Source organism: Vigna angularis, chromosome 10 (genome assembly GCF_016808095.1).
Source record: "Vigna angularis cultivar LongXiaoDou No.4 chromosome 10, ASM1680809v1, whole genome shotgun sequence".
NCBI classification, from domain to species: domain Eukaryota; kingdom Viridiplantae; phylum Streptophyta; class Magnoliopsida; order Fabales; family Fabaceae; genus Vigna; species Vigna angularis.
In genome coordinates, this window is record NC_068979.1 from 1090610 (window position 1) to 1110542 (window position 19933).

The window sequence follows — 19933 nt, forward strand, 5'->3', positions numbered from 1 at the left end:
CTCGTGTGATATGATAATGTTACACTCATCTGCAACATTTTAGACATTAAAATAAATTTTATCAATTTTTAAATTTATTTTGTAGACTTTTCTAGTTTTCAAAATTAAATTACTGATTTTCTAAAACTGTTTACGGATTTTTATCTTAATTTATGTTGTAAAGTAAAACATACTTCAATATTTCACTACTGTTACCTTGACCTGTAACAGAAGCGAGAAAATAACTATCTAGAACAGTGCCTTGGGTCTAGCATGTAGTAGATGGTAATAAGAAATACACAAAATCAAATTACGACTTATAATTTGTTTTTCAAAATTATTTTTCTGTTTTCAGGTTTGTAGAGACTGTATGGTTAATTGCAAATGAGATTAGCACACGATGCAGTAAAATAATTAAAATATAACTTTGTAAATAAAAAATATAACTCTCATTTAAAAAAATACAGAAACGTCTAGTAAGGGAAAGTGCAAATTGTCATTTCAACACATTATTGCTTTGTAACTGAAAATATTTATTACAAAACAGAAACTAGGATTTGATTTTGAATATTTATTGTTTTAAATTTGTATAACAGAAAAACGGTACTATTTAAGACTAATTAGAATTTAAAATAATTTATGTAATAGATAAACAAAAGTGCGAAAAGGCACTAAACGGTTAGTTTCTGGGAGGGTCTAGAACTTCAGCACCTTTGTATTGGTGATAGTTAGCGACTCTCTCACTCTCTTTTTGTTATATGAACCACTTGGGTTTCCGAGTCTCATTCGTTCAGTCTGCTTCGCATTCTCGCTGAAATCGATCGTCCATCACATTGTGTTGCTCTGCTGTGTCACTCAGGTTTTCAGCTCTTCCGGATTGAAACTGCTTAATTTTTCTTATACTGTCTCGTTGTGTTTTAGTAGTTAATCGATCAATTTAATCGTCATCACCATACTCACAATCACACTACCAACTCAGTTTCGCTTAACTTTGAAATTGGGGAAAATGTAACTGAAGAGAATAGGAATTTGAACGGGTGTTATCTCTTGCTCTTTTAACGTTATTCTCGGTGATGATTAGTTTCTTGGATCTTGCTACTTGACTACATCAGAGAAAGAGTCGTTGTTAGGTTTCGCGTTTTGATGAACTTGTCTGCGGTGTTGAAAGAGATGTAATAAGTTGACGGATTTATTTCATATTTTTAAGAAGGATAATACATGATAAGTGCGAATTTTTTATGTGGATTGTTTTAGTGACATACTCTAGTTATTCGTTTGTAGTATACATGTTCGTAAGAAGTCCTGCGAGGAATGTATCTCGTGTTTTTGAACCTCGGAATTTGTTCTATTATTGTTCTTGTTCCTAAATAATATATATATATATATATATATATATATATATATATATATATATATATATATATATTTATCTTTGGTCTCGTCAACGAAAGGACTTGAGCGCTATCTTTATTTCTAGTTGAACGACGTCAGAATGTTTCCTATTTTATTTTGTGCTATTGTTTGAGAAAATTATGTAGTTATGTCTGAACTGTGGTAGAATACTTATGAGTATACTTGTGTAATTTTAATTTACTTCTGGAAGCGTTGTCTTGAGAAATTTCAGGGAAAATCTAGTTAAACAGATTTAGAATGGATGGCTCATGATCAATCATAAATCATCACATGTGAAATGTTACTTGTGCTTTTGCTTTAATATATACTATGTTTCTATGACGATCAAGACGGTTTTTGTTCTAAAGAGTGCTCAATTTTCACAAATTGAAAATTTCAAGCAGAATATTGATAGAGATTTTTCTTGTCTATGCTGAGTTTGTCTTTTAGAGCCTTCTGCTAAACACTTCATTATAATATATGGATAAACCTCTACTTTCTTTTATCTGTCAAACACAGCATGGCGGAACCTGCATATATTGTGACGTCTGACAGTGAAACCACCGGAGAAGAAAAGTCATCTACTTTTTCGGAAATAGCAATTGGAATTGATATTGGCACATCACAATGTAGTGTTGCTATGTGGAGTGGTTCTGGAGTGGAGCTCTTGAAGAACAAAGGGAATCAAAAGATTATGAAATCGTTTGTAACTTTCAAAGGTAACACCCCTTCTGGTGGAGTCAGCAGTCAACTCTCCTACGAGGATGAGATGTTGTCTGGAGCCACGATTTTCAACATGAAACGCCTGATAGGCAGAGTTGATACCGACCCAGTTGTCCAGGCTTGTAAGAATCTCCCATTTCTAGTGCAGACCTTGGACATCGGTGTTCGTCCATTTATTGCCGCATTATGGAACAATGTGTGGAGATCCACCACTCCAGAAGAAGTCCTGGCGATATTTCTGGTGGAATTAAGAGCAATGATTGAAGCTCAGCTGAAACGACGAATAAGAAACGTGGTTTTAACAGTTCCAGTTTCGTTCAGTCGATTTCAGCTAACCCGGATAGAGCGCGCCTGTGCCATGGCTGGTCTTCATGTTCTGAGGTTGATGCCTGAACCAACAGCTGTGGCTTTGTTGTATGCTCAGCAACAACAGAAAAGTTCTCATGATAGTATGGGCAGTGGAATGGAGAAAATTGCTCTAATTTTCAATATGGGTGCTGGTTATTGTGATGTTGCTGTCACTGCTACAGCTGGAGGAGTTTCACAGATTAAAGCTTTGGCAGGAAGTACCATTGGTGGTGAAGACTTGCTTCAGAATATGATGCGTCATCTGTTGCCAGAATCTGAAAATCTATTTCGAAATCATGGAGTCAGCGAAATTAAGCGGATGGGCCTGCTACGAGTTGCAACCCAGGATGCAATTCACCAACTTTCCTCTCAGAACAGCGTTCGGGTTGATGTAGATTTGGGAGACGATGTGAAGATATGCAAAGCTGTTCACCGAGAGGAGTTTGAGGAGGTTAACAGAAAGGTGTTTGAGAAATGTGAAAACCTTATCATTCAGTGTTTGAAAGATGCCAAGGTAGAAGTTGGGGATTTAAATGACGTGATAATTGTAGGTGGATGCTCTTATATCCCCAGGGTGAAGAGTCTTGTTGCTAACGTTTGTAGAAGGAAGGAACTTTATAAAGGCATGCATCCTTTGGAAGCTGCTGTATGCGGTGCAGCAGTGGAAGGAGCAGTCGCTTCAGGCATCAATGATCCCTTGGGGAACTTGGACTTGTTAACTATCCAAGCTACACCTCTTGCCATTGGGATTCGTGCCGATGGAAACAAATTTGTACCCGTAATTCCGAAAGATACTGCTATGCCAGCGCGAAAGGAGCTAGTTTTCACAACAGTTCATGATAATCAAACGGAGGCATTGATTATTGTCTATGAAGGTGAGGGGGAAAAGGCCGAAGAAAACCACCTGTTGGGATATTTCAAGATAATGGGAATACCTGCGGCCCCTAAAGGTATCCCAGAAATCAATGTGTGCATGGACATAAACGCTGCAAACGTGCTAAGAGTTTTAGCTGGTGTTGTGATGCCGGGTTCTCGCAAACCTGCTGTTCCTGTTATGGAAGTAAGGATGCCATCGGTGGATGACGGCCATGGTTGGTGCGCTGAGGCATTAAATAGAAGCTATGGTGCCACACTTGATTTGGTTACTCTCCGGAAAATCGCATTATAAAGTTACACTGGTACACAACTTCACATCTTTTTTTTACTTGTCATCCTGTGTCTGTTTCAGCAATAGAAAGTGATATACAGTACATGTCTGTTGTTTGTATTTTGTAACTAGAATAATGGAAACAATGAGTTCCAGGATAGCTTGATGAGTTGACATTTAACCCTCTACTTGCTTAGCTTTTTAGATTTAAAGATTCCTTTTCCAAATTTGTCGGTATGTTTTCTAAAATTTAAACTCAGATTTTAAGCATTAAAAAATGTCTAATTACGCTGACTTTAAATAATATCTATCTTTATTTTTCATCTCTCAAAATATACGTACTATATACATACATGCACATATATTTAATATATTCTGAGAATAATTTTTTGAAAGAATCACTGACTAGTTTTTTTCAGTAATTTTTTTCGTGATAGATCAAGATAAGAATAATTGTCTTTCTCTTGTAGTCATTTTTAGAGTAACTTGTGTATGAAAGTCTATCATGTGATCTTGGCAACATGGCAACTTAAGAGAGATCAGAGAATTAAAAGTGTGTATAGAATTTTTATTTAAATATAGTTTTTGTAATTAATTTATTATATAAAAAATTATATCTAAACTAAATTATAAAATAGATTATTCGTATACTTTATGAATCATAAAAATTATATCTAATCCATAATTATTTATAACGATGTTTTTATTCTTTATGAAAGTCTGTAGCTTGTAGACTCTAACACCAGCTGACACCATGCTTTGGCATTTATAAATGTTTAGTTAGATTTTCTTTGAATAAATTTTGAATGATTATCTTTACGTATTAGTCTAGTTAATTATATAGTTTTTTTTATTGTAGTTCAAAAATATTTTTAGTGTAAGACTCAACTGAGTTAAATTAAAGTAAAATTAAATATTAAATAAAAAAATTTATTTTTTTTAAATTTTATGTGGACTAATTTTTAAAAAAAAGAAAGATAGAAATCGAAATTGTCAATTTCTTAAAATACTTTAGTCTTCATGTTATTTTCACATTGTAGACAAAACTATCGTATTTATGTAGAAAAGACGATAATAAAAACTTACCCAAAAGAGAAAAAAACATTTAATTATTAGAAAACTTTACTACATCTCAATAAACAAAAAATAAAATATTATTATTTCCTAAAAAAAATATAAAATATTCTTAATGCACGACATTTACATGATAATTTAAGAAAAAGTATAAATTGAATTACGAAAATTTGATTCAACAATTCATTAAAGTATTTAGTTAACTTTTCTCATTTATTTTTTAAAATAGTATTCATACATTTATTTGTACAAGTTTTTCTACCTCTGGTTCTTTAATTCTCTAACGTAGATCATATACCGAGTAAGTCTTTCAATACATTTCATTCAAAAGTGAAATAAATGTGTTTTCCTTTATTAGTTTGCAGCATCAACTAGGCCTTGATTCATATCCATCCCATTGAAGTAGTTGAACTTTTAAATTGGAAAATAGAAAAAGGTATTGACTTTGGGATTTCAGTTTTAGCATATGCATACATGTATATAAACATGCAATGACCTTATTACAACAATGATTTAACATGACTCAAATGATGTGAAGAAATTAAATCCTTTTTCAAATGTTTTAACTTCAATAACTTGCTTTTATGAATTTAAAAAAAAAAATTGGGTCATTATTGTAGTTTTATGTTTAATTAGTTTAGTTATCATGATTTGCTATTCTACTACATTATTTGAACTATTGTTGAGTCAATAGTATCATCTTTCCTACTAGGTCATTATACTCTTTTGTTGTTATGTTATATTTCCTGTTATTTTCTCATGCTTACCGTATTTGTAAAATAAATATTTAAAGTTGGAACTGAATTTATTAACGTATTATTAATTATTTATAGTATCATTAATATTTTTTGTAAGGACCAAACAATCCCACAACTTTGAATCTTTGAACCTTCAGCCGATCTTAGTAGGATCACATTTTAACAACAGTCAGCAGAACAATGCATATGATCCCAAAATTTTAGCAGTGTCTCAAGCTGTAATGAACAAAAAAGCCAAAAGATTTCAGAATTGCTCAATTGCAGATTTATTTAAATACTTTCAAAAACATTTGTTGCAGATTTTATTTTTGTATTTTGGAATGATGGTTTAGGAAGGTATTTCTAGATTTAAAAACACATTTCAAAACAATTATTCTAGAATAAAATTTATGAAATGATTGTTCTGAAAATTGTTTTTATGTTTCGAAATTAAAAAAATTTCATAGTGCTCTAGAAAATAAGTTCGAATCCAAAAATGCCTTCATAAATATTTATTTTGGAATTTTTTTTCTTATAATCCGGATAAGATGTTTCCGAAAACATTTTCCGAATACAATAAAAATAAATAAAAAATTAAAAAATAATAATAATAAACTACAAATATAATGATAAACCACAAATTTAAGAATGATTAAATATAACTCCAAGAATATAAAATTATAATAAATTGAAGATCTATATCATAAATATAAATTAAAACACATTGTTCAAAAGTCCAAACATGAAGAAAAATGATCGACATTCCAATTATAAAAATATCCTCCATGATAGAGATGGATGAAACATCTCTGCCACTTTGATAGATTTGACAAGAGACATATAAATCTTACTTCCTTTTTATTGGAGGAATATTTCTACAGCACCACCATGAAGGAGCAGTAAACCAGGTGTCTGTCCACGTATTTCTATCACCACGGAAGAAAAAGGGCTCATGATCCTTATTGCCAAAAGTGAAAATGCCCCAATTGTTTACATCAGTCCTATTCAAGCCTGAACGCTTCCTTTTACGTTTTGCATGACTAAAATCCCATTCATTCGCCCAAGGATCCACTGGATCATTGCAGAAGTAAATGCTGTTTCTAATTCCAACTCCAACTTCCTTTACAGAGAAGGATGTTGAACAACATTTCCCCAAAAATATCATTTGATCTCCTAAATCCTCAACCATCTTCCAACGTAACTCTTCAAAGTCACATGCAAATACCTCAAATTTTTTGGTCTGAATCCATTTATTTCGTTTGAGATTAAAATATCTAAGAACAAGTAAAAGTTTCCCAACTGACTCCACAAGATATGCAAAATATTTCTTGGTCCTTCTTTGATTCAGTAATATTTGAAAAAAATAAGGCCCGCGTACATTATAACGCCTTGGTTTTAAAGCGAAAACTGTTCCATCTTTAATGGCAGAGTAGATACTTCGAACATCAATTTGCAAAATATCTAATCCTTCATCCAGAAAGTAAAAACTTCCATTACAAAATACAGCATCCTGACATCGCTGACTTAGTCGAAAATATGTAGTCCATGATTTTGCTCCTCTAAGCCAAAATTTCACTCAAAAAGATGGCGGTCTACAACCATGCAGATAAAGTTTTTCTCAGAGGGAAGCCCAGAGAACACCATTTTGTGATAATCGTTACCTAATGGAGGGAGATCAATTTGACTTCCTGAAAATGGATTCAGTAACTTAACTTTAACTACAACCTCGAATAGAATATTTACCATAATCAACCAGTCACAAAATGATCCCCAACAATACTTTCCACATGACTCTGGCAACTTCAACTCCCAAACACGATTCTCTAATACACTTATACAAGTTTTAGTCCCATTGTTCCCCAGACCTGAAACCAAGAGACAAGGAAGTCCCTGCCTTTGTGTACTAGGAAGTTCTTCTCCAAGAATGGCATTCCAACTCATACAAACTTTGCTCATCGATAAGCAATCAACAAAGCTAAGTTTTTCAGCAATCAGCTGAAGTATATCATGAGGGATACTAGACCAATAGTTAAAATATTTCTGGAGAATAACATCTAAAAATAATATTAATAACTAAATGAAAGGAAAATTTAAAAATAATATTAACAACTAAATAATAAGAACATGAAGAAAACTAACTGAATAAATAAATGTCTATTTACAATAAAAAACTTACAGGGCGGACTGAAAGGAAGGAAACATAATAAAAAACTTACAGGGCGGACTGAAAGTAAGGAAACATAAGATAAAATTTTTTTTTGTTATTTATTTAAGTGAATTTGAAGGAAAATAAAAATAAATTCGAAACTAAATACTTTTAATCCGTAATATTAATTAAATTTTAATAAATTTGAAACTAAATATTTTTAATCCGTAATATTAATCAAATTCCAATGAATTTGAAACTAAATATTTTTAATCTATAATATTAATTAAATTTTAGGTTAATTCTCACTTAATTTAATTCATTTAAATAAACAATAAAAAACTTTATTTTTAAATCTTTTCCTTTAGTCTCCCTCAAATCCATGGAGCCTTAGAAAAAAAAATAATCAAGAAAAACAATTAGAATGATTTCCATAAAATGGTAAGAACAAACCTAACTGCAACCAAATTTATTAATCAGTTGTTGGGGTTTGTTTTTCTGTTCTAGGTTAGGGATTTCTAGCAAAATACCTCTTCTTCATGTTGTTTTACACCTCTTCTTTCCTTTTCCTTTTTGTACAGATTAAAACAATACAGAGTAATAAAGCGTTTACCTTTTCTCGTTTCTTCTTTTCCTGGTTCTCTTTCTTTGCGTTTTCCGTCACCATCTCTAGTGCTTCGCTTGCCATGGAAGCCTCTCTTCGACAGCCCAAAGTACCAGTTCTAAGGGTTAGGAAAAGGAGTATTTATAGAAGCAAACGAATAAAAATAAAAAGTATCTGTTACCCTAAACACGTGATCACACAAATAATTTGATTTTTTAATTTAGTTAAGTATTTTTTTCATTAAACCTTATAAACTTTTAAATTTATAATAATAAAATATTAGATCAAGTAAAAATAATAAAAACTGATAATAACAACTAACTTAAAATTAAAATTATTTATATATATTTTATATATATCAAAATCAAACTAAATATTACTAAGCACAAAATTAATAAAATAAAATTTTAATAAATTTTTAACATTTAAGTTTATTCTAACATTTACCTTGTCAACATGATATAAATAAACAATATGTAACTGATAAAATAATTAGAAAATGTGACAAATAATTCAAGATATATTTTATTTTAAATATGTACAAAAATCAAATTACGATATTTAAATTTTAGTTACAGTCAACAAACATTTAATTTTCATCAATTATCAAATATATTTATTAAACAAATGATTAAGTTCAATATATAATTAATTTTAAAAAATATTATTTATTTTCTAAATTTAATTTTTTTGTAATTTTTAATATCAACTATATATTAATATTAATTTTTTTTAACAAACATTTAGTGATAATTATTAAAAAATAAACAAGTCTTCAAAGACTTTAATCATTAAATTTTTGCATTAAAATTATTATTTATCATATCTGTCGTAACTGGAATGGCACAAAAATAAACTATTTAAAAAAAAGATTAAAAAACCATAAAATAAGATATAGTGTACAAAAATTGAATTTTAGATTAAAAATAGATTATACATAAAAAAACATTAACACCCTATGACACCTACCAAAAAGCAGTATTATCCAACAAAGATTCACCTTCTTGTATTATCATCTAGAATGAGAAGTCAGGATTATCTAAAAATTTGTTTAACAATTTTGATATTTTGGTTTTGAAAATTTTAATATATCTGAAAATATATTAAAATTCACAATAAATAAATATTTTAAATTTTTATGAACTATATTTTAGGTTTACCATAGACAATTTATTTTGTAATGTTAGGTTATGTTTAACTGTAATAGTTCTTTTAAAACCATAACAAAATGAACTTAAACCAAAGTAAAGAAGACATTCAAATAGATAAACAATTATAACATAATTTTTTTAGACCGTAGTGATTTTTTTAACTCTTGTTAAATCAAATTAAAGTTAATAAAATATGATTCTACAGGATCAAGCCGAATAGTACAAGTTTAATTATATGATATTTATATATTCTAAATAAAAATTTATTAGATATGATTTTTTTTTGTCTCGTTCTCGTTTCTAGATAAAACGAGTATATTTGTATCCACATTCATATTTATTCTTTTATTATTAAAAATACTAATTAGATCATTTTTCTAAAAAATAAAATTACAATATATATATATATATATATATATATATTAAGTATTTAATATCGAAAAAACATATACATAGATAAATAAATTATAATTATATAAATATAAGAGTACCTAATAATTGGATAAATTTTAAATAAAATATATAACATAGTAAAACCACAATAAATTTTTTTCTCATAAATAAGTTACAAAAACCACAGAAAAATTGATGCAAGTTTTCCAAACTACCAACAAAATTTAAGTTTTTAATAGTAATTTAAATGAAAAAAAAATTATATATATATATCACCATCTCCTATTCAAATTAAAAAATCAAAATTATACATATTTATTCTATTTATGCTTGTTAATTAATATGCACGTCCTTTCTTAAAATAAGGACCGATAAGAAAAATACCCGTAATGATAAATTTATTTAGTATACGAGACAAGAGACTCACACATGTAACAAATATTTATTTATTTTATTTGAAGATTCATGGTTCCATTAATTATATTATTAAATTTTAAGTTAGTGTATTCTAAATTAATGTGAGTTTTTCTAATATTTATTTAAATTATATAATTTAATTTATTTCTAATATTTATTAATATTATTAATTTTACTTATTTTTAATATTTATATTTATTTTAGTTAATATCAATTAAACTTATTCGAATTTTCATTTTTGTAATATTTATTAACATTTGTGTATGATTAGTTGATACTAATATCCTCTTTTTAATATTTATTTAAATTAATATGGATTTAGATTATTTTTTAATATTTATTTTAATTAATGTTAATTTAGATTAATCTTATTAACGTAAGATCTTTAATATTTTGTCATGCCAAAACATTGAGTATGAAAATCTAGAAAATCTAATAATAGGTAACATTATAAATCCAAATTTTAAAGTATTGTGAATGATTCTTGTATCATATTAAGTTATAAAATTTAAGTTTAACTAAAAATAAACTCAATAAGACGATATCTACCTTTATTTATATAATATTATAGATGAAACCTACAATACTACCTGATAAAAGTCTCCATCACACAAAAGTGAGAATCCTTCTCCCATTTAAAAAAAAAATCTGTCACAAAAATTGTCATCTTCTAAATTTTCCTCCAATGAAATTACTTTTTGATTTTCTTTTATTTGTTTTTATATGAGTTGATGATCAAGAGAACGATGGTTGGAGTTTTTCTTTATTTTATTCGTACACTATGAAAATACAACTAATTACATGACTATTTATTTAAAATCACAACATATTCATTTTCTTTAACGATGCTCAAATTCACAATACATCATTTTTAATAAAAGTTATAAAATTTAAAGAAAAAAAAATTAATATAACTCTATAGTATGACTATCTGGTAAACTCAAGACAAGAAAATTTTACTAGTATGAAATTTCAAAAAATAAATGGTCGAATATCTAATCAGTTAGGTTAAACGAAGATTAATGTTAAAAACGATTTCGAGATTATTATCATTTGAGTTGTAATTAGACTAATATTAATCTAAAACTCATTACAAAATTTATAAATATAGATTTGAGGTATGGTGATAGGTTTGGTTATGTAACATCCCAAAATTATACAGTCATCAACTATATACTTAGAATAATCACATATATTAATAATTCAAAACAGTTTTAAACAATTGGCACGACAATAACGAAATAGGCCGAACGGCCGTTAATGTACATAAAACAACGAGCGTTCACAAAAAGATAAGGACGAACGGTTTACAAAACAATGACCGAACGTCCAAAATTTACCATTCACAAAAAGAGCGCTCGCTCTCAGTCGCTCGCTATACTAACTACTATAACTAAAACCGAACGCCCTTACTGTTCGGCCTTCACTTCTACTTCTACGAGGTTGGCGTCCTCCAAATTTTCTTCTTCCAGTATTTCTTCCAGTAACGCCTCTCCATCTGCTCACATCCACACGGATGATCATTGCATAGACACGACGAAGGTTCAAGGACGAACGACAACACAAGAAAGAGACACAGGGTAAGCTTATTGAATTTAATTCAAACCAAAACATACATTTTATACATATCAATTCCAACAAGTAAGTTCACAATATATACATTCAATTCATACATAAATTTCATCCAAAAATCCTGATACTAGACCGACCGTCCGGACTGTATGAATCCTGTGTAGCTAAGGTGTCCGTGCACTCAGGTGGGGTAACTGGAATGCTCATCAGTAGCCACCTAAGGTTAGTCTGTTCTGTCCAAGTTACAGTTATGGACTAGACCTCCTGCTATTCCCACGCATGACATGCTCCCCTCTACTTGAGAACGAGCATTCACGGAATATCAGGATGGATCACCATCTAAGCTTACCACGTTCATACTTACAATTCTCAATATTCATTCAAGAGTCGTTCCACCCTGGAACGCTCGTTCAAATCCACAATCACAATTTCAGTTCTCATAGTGTTCGCACATCTTAATTCATCCTCTTAAATACATTTTCATTCTATGTTCCACTTTCTTAAAAAGACGAACGTTCAGCCTCCTTCATAATGAGGACAACCGTGGAGAACAAAACCTAAGAATTTACTCCGTTCCAAAACAGAATAGAACCAATTACCAATAGATGGACGACCTGTATTAATCAAGGTTACTCGACACTGTCGGTCGACACAGATGGATGATTTGTAGTCACAAGGGTGATCGACACAGTAGGTCGACACAGATGAATGATCTGTAGTAACAAGGGTGATCGACACAGTAGGTCGACACAGATGGAAGATCTGTAGGAACAAGGGTGATCGACATGGTAGGTCGACACAGATGGAAGATCTGTAGTAACAAGGGTACTTGACGCTATCGGTCGACACAGATAGTCGACCTGTATTAACAATGGTCCTCAAAACTGTCGGCGACACAGATGGATGATCTGTATTCTCAAGAATGCTCGACACTGTCGGTCGACACAAATGAAGGATCTGTATTATCAAGGGCTTTTCCAGAAAAGAGTAAGAGCGCTTGGTGTAAGACCGAGCACTGCCCAATACGATTACTATGTGTAAGATCGACACTGCTCATTATGAGCTCTAAATAAAAGACCTACATAGCTCATGCTCGACCAGAATCCTTCCCAAATGAAAGTATTCCAATTCAAATAAAGTTTACTGGAACATCAAACGGTCGAGAACCGTTTAATGTCGGACATACGTTATCATAGGGAAGTTGATATTCAAGTTTCACTTATGTTCACTGCTTCTAAGCATGTATATTTCATATTCACACGTATCACCCATATCATACATTTCGACCAACATATCATGTTCATGCAGTACAGCAACGTTCGATCATGCATACTCAACCAATATACACCTCATACTTATGATCATATACCAACAATCAGATAACACAGTTCATACTTCATGCGACACACGTAATGTTCATACAGTACAAGACAAACGTAAGAATTAAATTTAATAAGCTTCCCTTACCCGGATTCAGTAGCGAACGTCCTAAAGGGTGGATCTTGACTCGTCTAAAAAGGAATTCTCTCAATGTTCTCTTAAGCTTTCCCACTAAACTAATCAAAAGAAAAAGAAGGGCTTAGCATACACCGCTGCATGCAACTGAAACAGTTTACAGAAACTCCAGGGACGATCGCCCAAGTGAAACTTACCAGAATTGGAAGTCGTTCGGTTAGAACTGAAGCTCGCGGTGCAGGGAACGTTCCTACGGTGCTGAAACGTGAACGGAGATAATGGTGGTAAGTTGCAGAAGAGAGAAGGAGAAAGGGTTCAAGAGAGAAGGAGGAGAAATGGAGATTCTGAGTTTGGAAGGGGAGAAGGTGCGCGTGAGAGGGAGTGGGAGATTTTCCAGAAAATTCAGTTTTGCTCAAATCCCATTGTCAGACGGACGAGCGTCCCTCTCGTCGACACCTGCACCCCACTACTGACTTCAGAAGTTTCCATTTTGACAAGTGGCGCACATGCACGGCTCGTTGGTGGATTTCCAAACGCTCAGAACACGTGGCACGACGCATTTATGGAAGTACAGTGGTGACGCAGCACAGTAATAAATGGGACGTGACAATCCCCCTAACTACAAAAATTTTCGTCCTCGAAAATTAAATCTTACCAGGAAATAGATGAGGGTATAAGTCTCTCATGGCATCCTCAACTTCCCAAGTAGAGTCGCCAGTCTTGTCGTCCCATATCACTCTCACCAGTCGAACGTCCTTCCCTTTGTATAGCTTAGTGCGAACGTCTTCAACGCGAATCGGCTTCATCTCAAGCGTTCGGTCTTGTCGAAGACGAACGTCCTCCAGCTCCAATATGTGCGAGGGATCAGACACGTACTTCCGGAGTTGAGAGACGTGAAATACCGGATGAAGGTTGGATAATTGTGGAGGCAGGGCTAGTTCGTATGCAACAGGTCCAATTCTTCTCAAGATCTGATAAGGCCCCACGAACTTGGGAGATAACTTCTTTGATCTCAACGCTCTTCCTACTCCAGTAGTCGGATTCATCCTTAGGAAAACGTGATCGCCAGCTTTGAACTCCAAGGGTCGTCTTCTCTTATCGGCATATGACTTCTGCCTGCTTCTGGATGTCTTCAATCTCTCTTGAATTAATTTCACCTTGTCAGTCGTTTGTTGAACGAGCTCCGGTCCCGTCAATATGTTTTCTCCTTCTTGAAACCAGCAAAGTGGCGTGCGGCATTTGCGTCCGTAAAGTGCTTCAAAAGGAGCCATTCCAATGCTGGACTGGAAGCTGTTGTTGTAGGTGAACTCTACTAACGGCAGTATTTCATCCCAAACGCCCATGTGATCAAGTACGCACGTCCGTAATAAATCCTCGAGCGTCTGGATTGTTCTCTCGGATTGACCGTCCGTCTGAGGATGGTACGCTGAACTCATTTGGAGTTTGCTGCCCAGTTCGCTTTGCAACGACTGCCAAAACCGAGAGGTGAATCTTGTGTCTCGGTCAGAGATGATGCTGGACGACACTCCATGAAGACGAACGATCTCTTTGATGTAGAGCTTGGCCAAGTTGGTCATGGACATCTTCAAGTTGACAGCTAGGAAGTGAGCACTCTTTGTTAGATGATCCACTATCACCCAAATCGAATCGTGATTCTTGACCGTGCGAGGCAAATGAGTCACGAAGTCCATTGAAATGCTGTCCCACTTCCATTCGGGAATTTCCAACTGTTGAAGTAATCCACCAGGTCTTTGGTATTCAACCTTAGCGCGTTGACATGTTAGACATGATGCCACAAAGCGTGCAACATCATTCTTCATCCCTGGCCACCAGAACGACTGCTTGAGATCATGGTACATCTTAGTCATGCCCGGATGCATGCTAAGACGGCTGTGATGACCTTCCTCCAGAATAATCCTCTTCAGCTCGCCATCATTCGGGACGCACGTTCTACCCATGTAACGCAACATGCCGTCCGTTCCCGTATTGAACCACTTAGCTTGATCCGTACCGAGCGCGCTTAAGATCTTCACTAGCTCTTCGTCCTCACGTTGCTTCATCTTAATTCGATCAAACACATTGCTAGATATTCTAAGGTTACAGCACTTGATGCTGCTCGGTTCTAACTCAAACTGTAACCTTAGATCTCTGAAACTCTCCACTAAGCTCCGCTCGCGCACCATCATGGACGACACATGCACCACCTTCCTGCTTAGAGCGTCCGCCACAACGTTTGCTTTACCAGGGTGATAAAGCAACTCGAAATCATAATCCTTTATGAATTCAAGCCACCTCCGCTGTCTCATATTCAACTCCTTTTGATCAAAGAGGTACTTGAGGCTCTTATGATCACTAAAGACTTGGAAAACGGATCCATACAAGTAGTGTCTCCAAATCTTCAGGGCAAAGACGACCGCTGCCAGCTCTAGGTCGTGCGTTGGATAATTCCTCTCATGTATCTTCAATTGCCGAGAGGCGTACGCCACTGCTCGTTTCTCTTGCATAAGAACGCACCCCAAACCTTGGTGAGATGCGTCACAGTAAACTTCAAAAGGTTTGGTAGTGTCCGGAATTACCAAAACTGGAGCGCTCGTCAACTTCCGCTTCAGCTCTTGAAAACTAGATTCACACCGATCAGTCCAGGCGAACGGGTGATCCTTCCTGGTCAGTTGTGTTAACGGTGCTACTATCTTAGAGAATCCTTCTATGAAACGCCTATAGTAGCCCGCGAGTCCCACAAAGCTTCTAACTTCTGTTACCGAACGAGGGCTTTCCCATTCCAATACCGCTCGCACCTTGGTCGGATCAACTGAAATCCCTCCAGCGGACACAATGTGACCCAAAAACTGCACTTCCTTCATCCAGAATTCACATTTGGATAACTTAGCGTACAGCTCTCTTTCTCTCAACACTCCAAGTACCAACCTTAAGTGCTCTTCATGTTCTTCACAGCTCTTGGAGTAGATGAGAATATCGTCAATGAACACCACTACAAACTTGTCCAAGTACGGCCTGAAGATTCTGTTCATATAGTCCATGAAGACTGCTGGAGCGTTCGTCACACCGAACGGCATGACCACGTACTCGTAATGTCCATAACGTGAACGGAAGGCCGTCTTCTGAATGTCTCCTTCCTTAACCCGGATCTGGTGGTATCCCGATCTTAGATCAATCTTTGAGAAGACGCTCGCTCCATGTAATTGATCCAGTAGATCGTCAATGCGAGGCAAGGGGTATTTGTTCTTGATGGTCAGCTTATTCAATTGCCGATAGTCAATGCATAGCCGAGAGCTGCCATCCTTCTTCTTCACCAACAACACAGGTGCTCCCCAAGGTGACACGCTTGGACAGATGAACCTCTTGTCCATCAACTCTTCAATTTGCTTTTTAAGCTCGACCAATTCAGCGGGTGCCATTCTATACGGTTGAACGGATATAGGAGCCGCGGTAGTTACCAAATCTATGGTGAACTCAACTTCACGAACGGGAGGCAATCCAGGCACCTCATCCGGGAAGACGTCCGGGAATTCGTCCACAACCGTTCGTCCTTCAGTATGCTTGTTGGACGAACGTTCAAAACTGTTATCCGTAACCTCTCTGTCTTCATGCGTCATGATTAAGAAGCAACTGGCGCCTTCCATTATATCTTCCTTAATGTGACTGAGCGTCACACCCAACTCTTCTTCACCTTCCTCAGGAAAAATCAATTCCTTAGCCCCACAATCTATGAGAATGCAATTGGTATTCAGCCAATCCATCCCCAAAATTACTTCTAAATCCTTGAGAGGCAAACATATCAAATTCACCTTGTATCTACGCCCTTCTACCTCAATAGGACATCTAACGCACACGGTAGATGTCCTAACCTCTCCAGTCGTTGGGGTTGACACCACCAAGTCGAACTGCATCTCACTCTCAGCTAATCCCAGCTTATCAACGCACGCCTTCGAGATGAAGGAGTGTGTCGCCCCCGAGTCAAACAGCACACAACATTTCATTCCATATAGCAAACACGTGCTGGTAATAAGTGTACCTGAACTTGCTGCTTCCGCACCCGTGATTGCATATACACGCCCCACAGCTTGGGCTCGACCACCTCTTCCTTGCTGAGCCCTTCCAGCGTTCGGCGGTCTCATCACTGCACGTCCGCCCATATTACACTCGTTTTCCAGATGACCGTTTCTTTTACAACGAGTGCAATATTTCCCTCCAACCAACTGAGGGCATGATGATCTAAAGTGAGGTCCTCCGCACTGAAAACTGTTACCAATAAGGAGTATTGGTAAATCTTGAAGAAATTTGTTTTGATGATGCTGCAAGAAGTTTTAGTTGAAGAAGATATTAGAATTAGTTAAAAGCAATTTGTAGAGATTAAATGTAGTAGGAAATTCTTGTAAACTTTGTAAACTTTCATTTTTAACTGCAATAATCGATTATGGAATGGCAATAATCGATTATCACAGAGTCATACAGGAATAATCGATTATCACATCATATAATCGATTATCACTTTTTTGTAAACCCCATAACGGACACAAATCGATTATCACTTTTGATAATCGATTATCAGTGGCAGTTGGGAGATGTCTTTTCAGTTTTTGACCCTGCACGAAACTAGGCTTATAAATAGAGGTCTTCACAGCTCTTAGAAAGAACTTTTCAATTGAGAGTATTAGAGCTTTGTGCCTAAGGGAAGCTCTCTGTGAGTGAAAAGGATCTATGCCATTTTGAGAATACAGTTTGTCTGAGGAAGTTCTCAAAGTGATAGAGTGCTCTTGCCTGGTCTTGTGAATAGGAGAAGCTCGCGTTTTGTGTGTCAAAGGTCGGAGCGGTTCTCTTCAAGTTGGCTGAGCAGGTTCTTCCGTTCGTTTGTCGAAGGAAGGTGTTTTCTATTCCTTGCTTATTTTGATTATCTGATTGTAATCTGCAAACCATATTTTTAGTGAAAAAGGTTAATCACTATTTATAGTGATTAACGACCAGGATAAAAATTCTGTGTTGATTTTCTTTATCCCTAAACTCTTAGCACATCAACCGTTCGATAAAAGTTCACTAAGAAAATCAATTTTTGAAACCGATTATTTTAACTTGTGTTGTGATCGTTACACGCTTTCCGCTATCTATATTTTATTCCGCTGCGCAACTCTATAACGGTACCGATTGTTCCAACAAAAACATCTGACCGACCCCGGTTGATTTGCTTGTCCAGCAACTACCATAGCTTGTGAACCACTCGACTGAGCTGGACGAGCGTATGGGGTCCTGTTCCGATTCACAGTAGGTCTCGACAGGATTGGTCCTCTTGACGCCTGTTGTTTCTTCTGTTGTTCCGCCTCAGCCATATTTTTCTCTAATACTTTAGCCCTTTCAACCATGGCTGGGAACGACCGGATGCATAAACTGGAAATCAATACCTTCAAATCACTCCACAGTCCGTTCTCGAATTTCCTACACTGCCACTCCTCACTGGTGGCCATCGTGTTGAACCTCAGAAGATGTTTAAAGGTGTTGGTATACTCCGACACGGACTTCGCTCCTTGCGCCAGCTGAAGAAACTCAACTTCCTTAGCGTAACGAACGTTGTCCGGGAAGTACTCTTCGTAAAATTTGCCTCTGAAAACAGCCCAGGTGATGGGATTCTGAGCGTCCGTTAAGATGGTTTTCACACTCGTCCACCAATGGCTAGCTTCACCAGTCAGTAAATATTCTGTAAAAGCCAGGCGGCTTTCATCCGGACACCTCTTAGCGTTGTAGATACGTTCTATGTCTCTCAGCCACTGGTCCGCCTCATCAGGAAGGCATTTTCCACTGAATTTGGCTGGATGGTGTTGGAGAAAACTCTCCAAGCTCCACTCGACAGTAGGCGGGGATGCGTTGGAAGAAGACGCCCCTGCATTATGCCTGGTCGCTGCTAAGATCTCCATCAATTGTCTTTGTGTCGTTTCAGAGTTGGCACGCGAAGCTTCCAAACTCTGCATGGCACTCTGATTCTGCTGCATTAGAGTGGCATTTTGTTCCATAAGTGTCGTGTTCTGTTGCTGTAAGCGGTCTATCACCGTCTCCAACAACCTAGCGTTGTTGGACGCATCAGGTTCCGTAGGTTGGGGTGGAGGAGGGAGTCTAGGTGCCATTCGTTCTCTGGACACAAAGGAAAACGAACGTTAGCAATGTGCAAAGAGTTAAAAACAATAACTCATTAAACACACAATAAGCACACAGCAAAAGCACAATGCACTCATAACCTACAACGTCCTTTAAGAGAACAAAACTGCTCTGATACCAATAATGTAACATCCCAAAATTATACAGTCATCAACTATATACTTAGAATAATCACATATATTAATAATTCAAAACAGTTTTAAACAATTGGCACGACAATAACGAAATAGGCCGAACGGCCGTTAATGTACATAAAACAACGAGCGTTCACAAAAAGATAAGGACGAACGGTTTACAAAAAAATGACCGAACGTCCAAAATTTACCATTCACAAAAAGAGCGCTCGCTCTCAGCCGCTCGCTATACTAACTACTATAACTAAAACCGAACGCCCTTACTGTTCGGCCTTCACTTCTACTTCTACGAGGTTGGCGTCCTCCAAATTTTCTTCTTCCAGTATTTCTTCCAGTAACGCCTCTCCATCTGCTCACATCCACACGGATGATCATTGCATAGACACGACGAAGGTTCAAGGACGAACGACAACACAAGAAAGAGACACAGGGTAAGCTTATTGAATTTAATTCAAACCAAAACATACATTTTATACATATCAATTCCAACAAGTAAGTT

The 19933-nt window shown here is 35.3% G+C and overlaps 3 protein-coding genes across 4 annotated transcripts; 1 reads left to right on the forward strand and 2 right to left on the reverse strand.

The window, feature by feature from the left end:
- Positions 1 to 666: 666 nt before the first annotated feature.
- Positions 667 to 3749, forward strand: LOC108320840 (heat shock 70 kDa protein 8-like). The gene is made up of 2 exons (XM_017552392.2): positions 667 to 838; positions 1891 to 3749. Exon 2 carries the CDS (start codon positions 1892 to 1894, stop codon positions 3608 to 3610), a length of 1719 nt encoding a protein of 572 aa, XP_017407881.2. The 5' UTR covers positions 667 to 838; position 1891; the 3' UTR covers positions 3611 to 3749.
- Positions 3750 to 6071: 2322 nt separating this feature from the next.
- On the reverse strand, positions 6072 to 8327 carry LOC108320843 (putative F-box protein At4g22170). Of its 2 annotated transcripts, none has more exons than XR_008245621.1 (2): positions 8160 to 8327; positions 6072 to 7454 (listed from the first exon to the last, which is right to left on the reverse strand). XR_008245621.1 is itself a non-coding variant. In XM_017552395.2 (2 exons), exons 1-2 carry the CDS (start codon positions 8232 to 8234, stop codon positions 6973 to 6975), a joined length of 543 nt encoding a protein of 180 aa, XP_017407884.1. In that variant the 5' UTR covers positions 8235 to 8273; the 3' UTR covers positions 6072 to 6972. The 2 variants fall into 2 exon arrangements, 1 of the variants encoding a protein (XP_017407884.1); XM_017552395.2 differs by having other exon boundaries at positions 6072 to 7440; positions 8160 to 8273.
- A 5455-nt stretch (positions 8328 to 13782) lies between these two features.
- Positions 13783 to 19269, reverse strand: LOC108320807 (uncharacterized). The gene is made up of 4 exons (XM_052869440.1): positions 18326 to 19269; positions 15086 to 17398; positions 14680 to 14836; positions 13783 to 14607 (listed from the first exon to the last, which is right to left on the reverse strand). Exons 1-4 carry the CDS (start codon positions 19267 to 19269, stop codon positions 13783 to 13785), a joined length of 4239 nt encoding a protein of 1412 aa, XP_052725400.1.
- Between the last annotated feature and the right edge of the window lie 664 nt (positions 19270 to 19933).